Genomic DNA, 7,622 nt, shown 5'->3' on the forward strand with positions numbered 1-7,622 from the left:
CACGCACCCCTGCCCTCAGCTCCAGATGGACACGCACCCCTACCCTCGGCTCCAGGGGACACGCACGCACAAAGGGAGGAAATCATGAGCTGGTGACTCTGTGGGCACAGACCCTCGTTAGGTCCCTGAATCTTCAGAATGAACTGCTCACTGAAAGCAAAGATCATATCTACTTGGCTCCACTGGTCGCTGAATGAACTACATCCCTGGAGACAAGCAGGGGCTCTGATAAGCCCCCAAAAGCAATGCCTTCTGACTGTCAAATACCTGTGGTTTCTCCCCAGAGAGCTAAGGAGGGTTTCGGTCAGAGGGCATTCAGCACCCCCAGTTGGAGGGCAGACAGGAAACCTCCTAGCGAGTGGGCCCCGGATCACCTACCCACCACGTGCACATATTTCTGAGTCAAAAGCGCCTGGGTCTGGATTATTCGAGCCTGCCTCAGGCTGTTCTCTCTTCTCTGCCCCGCATGCCTCCTGCCTCGTGGGTTACTCCTCGGACAGCTGAGCGCCGGACAGAACACGTGAGCGCCCTACCAGACTGCCCTCGTGTGTAAGACCAGGACAGCGGGCACACCTCGCAGTGGCTGGGCACGTGAAGCCCCGAGCGCGGCACACAGGACCCGCTAAGTGCGCAGGTGTGGCTGAGAGCTTCTGGGCGCCGCAGGTGCAGAGCGGCAGGTTTGCGGGAGGAGCAAGGACCAGACACGTCCACCGTGACCCGTGAGGGCAGGACCGCGCACAGAGGAGACCTCGTGTCACCTCAGACACCAACTCAGGCATTAGACAGACGAAACACGTGACACTGGGCTTGACGAAAGCGGAGCAGACGCACCACACACTGCACGACCTGGAGGCACACAAACCAAACGCCCCCACGTGCTAACGTGCAGGGGGACAGAAAACAATGTCGTTGTGCTCAGAGTCCTGTGAACCTGCCACAGACCAGCACACAACCTGTGGACCATACAGTTTCCTTAATAACTAGTTTCCACGTCAAATAAAATACTGATCTTTTGGATCTTTTATCTTTTGGAGAGGAATTTAGTCTTAAGTTTAGGATTTCATGATTTCTTTAAAGCAAAGCCACTGAAACACACCGGCCGGAAGAGGACACACCTGCTTCATTACCGACGCCCTCACGCATCTCCGGAGACACGGGCTAAGATGGCTTCCCCTTCAGGGCTCTGGACTGCTCCTTGGCTTTGAGTTCTTCTAGTTTCTTCTGATAGCGGCTCATGAAGTAATCATCTGGTTCAACCCCTGCGTTCTTCAGATGTTCCAGGACCTTCTCCAGTCTGGGCACCGACCGGGCTCCCTCGAGCTTTCGTGTGCTCAGGTACAGAGTGAACTCCCGGAAATCCAGAAGCCTGCAGGTGTCCACGGAGCAGATGTTGCTGACGCCGCTGGCTCTATCCACATGCGGAAAGAACACCAGGCCTGACAACTTCTCCAGGTCCTGAAGGCTCACCTGGAACTCACTTAACTGGCGCTGGAAGCCAATGGCTTCATTGGGCACCACGAAGGCCCCCAGGGCCAGCGGTTCGGTGGAGGCGGGGCTTCTGCGAGCCAGGATCACCTTGTAAAGGTGCGAGGGGACCGCCACATTATCCTCGCCGATCACCTAAAAACAAAGCCGTCATGTGAGCAATGCCAACCTTTGCTAGCAGCTCCCAAATTTTTCCTGAAAAGGCTTTTCATGCATTTCTGAAAAGGCATAAGCTACCTTACCACTCATATTCAACTACCAAAGGTAAGAATGAGTCAGCATCGAGATTCACAGAGAAGATGAGCATCTAACAGGTAGATTCTGGTCACATTCTTTAAAATGTGACACTCCCAAAGAGTGGAGGTCACCTCCTCTGCTCTGTTTGTGGGACAACGGGCAAAGGAAGGTCATGAGTGAGTCCTGGGTTTTTAACAGGCAAGAAAAGCTGTCATTTTTCTCTTCGTCACATAATCAGAACTTCTGGTGCTCTAAACATCCAAAGGTCAAAACTGCCAGCTTGGCAACTCCCAGCTCTAGAAGTAAAAATATGACTTTAGTTTATCAAATTCACCAGGGAGCTCAACAAACAGCCCTCAGAAAAGCAGCCAGACACACCACATCGGCATTAGGATCTCCAGTTACGCCTAGACGGTGGCTCGTTTTTTAAATTCAATTAAGTAAATGTAAATGCCGTTTGCTCAGAGTTTTGTGCACTCCCGGGCCTATTATCACTCGACTCCAGACCATGTCATCAGGCCAAGCACTGTGGACTGTGGAAAGGCGTCCACACAGCAGAAAAGCCAGAGCCGGGGTCAGGCCTGCCAACAACTTGGTGGCCCACGTAGGTCGGCTCTAATAATGAAATAACATTATTATGGAGCCTTTTCAAATTTCCTTCCAATTGGCTTAAAAGCCATATCCGTTTTCTGAAAAAGGAAAATGGTGCATCCATTTCCTTAATGGCCTCCAATAAAGCGACCAGCTGACCACAGCGTGCACTGTGCCCCTGCCCCTGCCGGCCGCCCTCGGGCAGGCAGGCACCCTGCTCACACGCGGGGTCCAGCGGGAGACCCACGGCAGGGCTGCAGGCCGGCACTTCTGAGAGTGCGGTCTCCGAAGGAGCTGATCGGGGCTCGCCAGGAGGCTCCCGGAAGCACAGTCTACAGGCCCGAAACCCTCCCGTCGCCCCACCAACCTATGACGCTGGGGAAACGAACGTACTCCTCGAGGCAAAGACTCTACTGAGGTCCACAGTCGGCCTGCCGATCCCGACGGTGCTGATTCAACAAAGTGGCTCAGAGGCTGGCCACACAGAAAGGAGCGCGCCCTCCAGGGGACGCGGCTGGTGTCAGGTCTCCAGACGCTTCCAGCTGGAGGCCGAGTCAGGCCCCAGGGCTGTCACGAGGGGCAGAATGTGGTCAGAGGCCAATGCAGAGCACAAACTGCACGAGGCCTGGCCGGGACCGCGGGCACAGGTTCACAGGGTGGAAGTGCGACGGGCCTCAAGGGTTGGCTGGGGAGCCAACGGCTCCGCGAGTCCTCGGCGCCACCTGGTGGACACTCCCCACCACTGCAGCGCCGCCTCAGGCCAACTACCAGGAGCCTTCCAGACCATTCACGGCCGGTTTCTCTCCTGGACTGTCTACAAATAGCAAATTTCAAGAATAATTAAATAGTCATGCCCTTCCAGTGCCAGCAAGGGCTTCTAATCGGAGTCTTTAAATTCCATCCCAAAAATAAAGAAGCTTGACGTTTTAAGATTTATAAAAATAAACCATTTCTATTAGGTTCTTAAAAACAACAGCCAGAGGTGCTCCACTACTGCCTTTAAGAATCCTCGAGGACATGAAAATCCCTAAGAACCACATCGTGTGATTATTTCACCCGTGACCGTCTCACAACGTTTCAACAAGGAGGGGCAAAATAACACTGCTAGAAATAAAGAGAAAAATGAAAACTTCGTCACTATCTTCTCTGATTCAGTCTGCTTTGTTCGTAGGAAGTAAACATCTGTAACCTGTTTAAATAGGAACCAGCAACGTTTGGAAATCTGGAAAACGCACCCTTTCTTCCTTGCATTCAAGACTTAAAAAAACCCTAAAATATTTGAGTTATCATCTTTGTAGACAACTCAACCTACATAATAAAATTATCCCAATTCTGGGAAAACTGGAAATCTTTCATAAAATGTTTCTAGGAAACTGCTAGGAACCAAAACCCCAGGGACTTGGTCAAGGCCTGGCCTCGCCACCAGGCTGCAGGTCACGTCCCCTGGCACCTTCTCTCTGCACTCCTGTGTGAGGGAGTGACGAAGATACAAAGACAGGTTACTTTAAAAAAAGGTTTCAAAGCTGCAAGACCTATGTAAAAAGCAATTTTTGTAGTGGATGTCATTCAAGGGTCAGATGTAATTTCATCTGGTACAAAAGACAGTTCTGCTGAGGGACAGTGGGGAACTGAGATCAAGCAAGACTGGATCGGTTATTGGTGGACAATAGGGTTTCAGAAGGAAGCAGGATGGACACAAATGAGACCCTCAACAAAAGGCTCGGGGCTTAACACGCACTAAGTCTTCGATAACGGTAAGTCAGCACAAACCCTGGGCTTAGGTGTAAAAGTACTTTACAAAGGAGATACTCACTGCTGTTAAATTACCAAAAAGCATGGAACTCTGGTCAAGATTGTAACAAAAACAGGAAATCAACTGGGTGTAACTAGAAAACAAAATATAGAGAGCAGCCACGGAGCTGGCCCTCACGACCTGAAGTTAGCTTTTGTGCCCGCTGGCCTGAGGTGTCCTTCCGTCCGAGAGACAGAAAGGACAGTGTGCTCTCCCCCGACCCGGCTCCACACACACAGAGCTGCAGGGCCAGAAGAGTCTGGCAACGAACAATACTCAGGCTAAGTCCGCCGCGAGCCAGGCCACCAACACACCAGCTGCGCCTTGAGTAACACCGAGTAGCAGCATGAAGAAAGCACAGGTCTCTGCTAGAATCAGATACATCGAAGGTTCCTGGTTACCTCCCCTGGTGAGAGGACAAAAGAAAATCTAAACATAAAACTGTTGGACCCATCGAGAGACCAAGCCCTTAAAAACTCAAGCCAATCGGGGCACCTGGGAGGCTCAGTCAGTTGAAGGTCATGATCCCAGGTCCATGGGATGGAGCCCTGCGTTGGGCTGCACACTGAGTGTGACTCCTGCTTGAGAGTCTCCTTGTCTCTCTCTCTGTCTCCCTCTCTGCCTCCCTTTTTCCCTCCGCTTGCCCTCTCTAAAACAAAAAAATTAAAAATAAGTCAAGCAATCAAGCGGTAGAAAGAAACCAGGTCAGTGTGGGAAACAGGGACCCCGGAGCCCAGGGGCCAGAGGGAGCAGGACCGGCGGCGGGGAGGGGGGGGGGAGAGCACTGGGCAAGGCCCCGGGCAGAGGGCCGCCTCGCCCCAGCGCTCAGCCAGCGCCGGAGCCTGAGCGGCGGCCCTGGCCGGGCACCCACTCCGGGAAGGACGCGGGCAGCCATCAGCACGCAGTCCCGCCAGCAGCTCCTTCCCCCGTCCGTTCTACGTGGAGATTCAGGGCGGAAGGAAGGAGATACTTCAGCAGTAAAATAATTTATTTTTCAATTAAAACAGATATGGACGTGCAGAGAAGCTCTGCCTAAAGATAAAACAGAAGACTCCAAAAAACAAAACCAGAAAAAGCCATCACTCCCCGATCACCTGAGGGACCCTGGATTCCTGGCGGCACGGTTCCCGTCTCCGCCCCCTCTAGGAATCGGTCTGGGGCGAGTCTGGAAAGTACCGGTGCGGAATGAAAACGCGCTGTGACGTACTTCCACCATCGCCACCGCCCCACCGAGGCGGCAACCGGAAGCTCACTTTCTTGTCAGGTCAACGCTGTAAGCGTTCAGGCCAGAATCTTCGGGTAGGTTTCACTGGTCTGGAGTCAGTCTCTTCTGGAAACAGGCGCGTCAGAGAAAGCACACGGATGACCTCAGCTATAATAAAGGGGTGACTCTGATTAGAGCCGTCAGATGACTCACTTCTGATAAATCACTGCTCCGCAGCCTCCCTTGGGCTCACGGTCACTCAGCCCTGCGCTGCTGTGATCCTTCCCCACATATTCTGGCAGACAGCCGCGGTGGCTACGCGGGACCCTCCCCGCGGCCCAGGTCCCTCCTCAGCGGGGCGCGCCGGCAGGCCTCGGGGCGGCCGCTCTCCGCTCACCACCTGCACCCCCTGGCCTGCGGCTGCCGGGCGGGAGGAGCACGGCGGTCCCCTGGCCGCAGACTCGTGACGGCTTCACAGAACAGCGCTCTGAACGACCGGCAGGCCTCAGACGCACCGACAGACCCACGTTCGGATCTCCCCTTTGACGATTACGAGCTGGCTGACTTGGACTTGACCCCTTAACACCTCAGTGTCCCTGCCCCTAGAAAAGGACAACCACCACTTCCTCGCAAGGACTGCCTGTAGGACTGGATGAGACAGAAGGTCTACAATACACTGCGTATCCACCGCGTGGTGGGCCCGGCCCTCAGCTAACACTACTTCATCTGCTTCACGTCCTGCACCGCATACACTACGTGCTCCGTTGCCTAGAAGGAAAACCGAACAAACACCTTCACTGTCACTAGCTATATCCTCCTAAAATAAGTTCAGCACACAGCTGCAAACAAGTAATCAATATTAAGTGGCTGGGTCTGGGAGAACGGGACGCTTTCCAGGCGTTGCGAACTGCCGTCCACGACTGCACGGCTCAACTACCCACCCGCGGAGGAGCACCCCGGTCGCCAGGGCTGGGCAGTGCTCCACCCCGACTCCCGGGCACGGCCTGGCGGTGTCCGCGGGGCATGGAAGGGTTCGCGCGCCCGCGCCAACCTCCCTTTATGCTCGCTCCTTCCCCGCAGGAGTGCTGCCGCCCAGCTGCCCCAGGAACTTACCGTTTTCCAGCACGTTCCCTGCCTGCTCCTATCCCTGCCCCTTGCTGGCTTTGCCTCCCTCGTCTGCTTTCTTGAACCAAATTCCCCGCGTTTACACGTGTAGATATGTACGCGCACGAGTACACAGACGGCAAGCAGAAACATTTTTACCTAAGTAATTTGCTAAAGGATATTTTGCCTTCATGATAACAGATACACTACAGACTTTTAACTTTAAAATTCCACCTGAAGTCTTTTGATCTGAAAAATTAACACGTCTAAAAAAAGCTGTTATTACTATAGAGACAATGTTCATGAAAAATACAAATATAAAAAGTAAACCACTTCAGTATGAATCTTAAAAAAAATGAAAAACTATATCCTTCTCCAGGGATAGATTCCTACCAACATTCACCTTCACTTACAGACACATAATACACAGTTAAGTGCTTTCTTTACAACCCAAGCATATAAATCTCCCCCCTAAAAAAACGACCACGGAGGAATGAAGACGGAGAAAGAACGCCTTGCGAGCAGTGAGCCACTCAAGGCGATAGAGTTTGTGTACCATGTTCTTTGGAGCTCTCCCCACCCACTGTAAAAGGCTAAAAATAAACGTGGTGAAGACGCATGACAAGCCAACAGCAGACCGAGCGCTCAGGAATCCACCTGTCGTGCAGACCCCAGTTTCTAAACGCCAGTCCCCACGAAGGAACCAGGGCCCCGTGAGAGACGGCTGACCCCTGAGTCTGGCCGCGATGGGCTCGGATACCACATTATCCCAGAAGCCAGAGGTGCTAAAACCACGAGGAGGATGTGCCAAGCACAAGGGAGACAGCCCGAAGGGGCGCCCACAGGTTGAGCACCAAAATGAATACATAGCAGATTGATTAAAACTCACTGAATAAGACAAGAACCCTTCAATTCACGCTGACAATAAATAAGAAGCTCTTCCTTACAGTAGAATGTCGACTAATAAAAGTAGAAGGAATAAGAATTAGAAAAGCATGGGCGCCTGAGTGGCTCAGTTGGTTAAGCCCCAGACTTCGGCTCAGGTCATGATCTCACATTCATGGGTTCGAGCCCCGCGTCGGGCTCTGTGCTGACAGCTTGGAGCCTGGAGCTGCTTTGAATTCTGTGTCTCCCTCTCTCTGACCCTCCCCCTCTCATGCTCTGTCTCTCTCTGTCTCAAAAACAAATAAAACACTAAAAAAATTTTTT

At 52.7% G+C, this 7,622-nt stretch overlaps 1 protein-coding gene and 1 long non-coding RNA gene across 7 annotated transcripts in view; both read right to left on the bottom strand.

The window, feature by feature from the left end:
• Positions 1 to 7,622, bottom strand: part of EXOG (exo/endonuclease G) — a 61,212-nt gene that overhangs the window by 37,245 nt on the left and 16,345 nt on the right. For 3 of the 6 annotated variants that reach the window (XM_029940551.1, XM_029940550.1, XM_029940549.1), the window contains exon 6: positions 1,116 to 1,620. In XM_029940551.1, coding sequence (XP_029796411.1) covers positions 1,159 to 1,620 — 462 coding nt within the window. In that variant the 3' untranslated portion in view covers positions 1,116 to 1,158. Of the gene's footprint in view, positions 1 to 992; positions 1,621 to 7,622 lie in introns of those variants that run through there. The other 3 variants (XM_029940553.1, XM_029940548.1, XM_029940554.1) reach the window with 2 other exon arrangements.
• LOC115292439 overlaps positions 5,076 to 7,622 on the bottom strand; it is a 5,233-nt gene continuing 2,686 nt past the window's right edge. The window contains exon 2 of the long non-coding RNA XR_003908995.1: positions 5,076 to 5,477. This is a non-coding gene — a long non-coding RNA (uncharacterized LOC115292439). The remainder of the gene's footprint in view (positions 5,478 to 7,622) is intronic.

The sequence above is a fragment of the Suricata suricatta genome, chromosome 5 (assembly GCF_006229205.1).
Source record: "Suricata suricatta isolate VVHF042 chromosome 5, meerkat_22Aug2017_6uvM2_HiC, whole genome shotgun sequence".
In the NCBI taxonomy this organism is placed as follows: Eukaryota; Metazoa; Chordata; class Mammalia; order Carnivora; family Herpestidae; genus Suricata; species Suricata suricatta.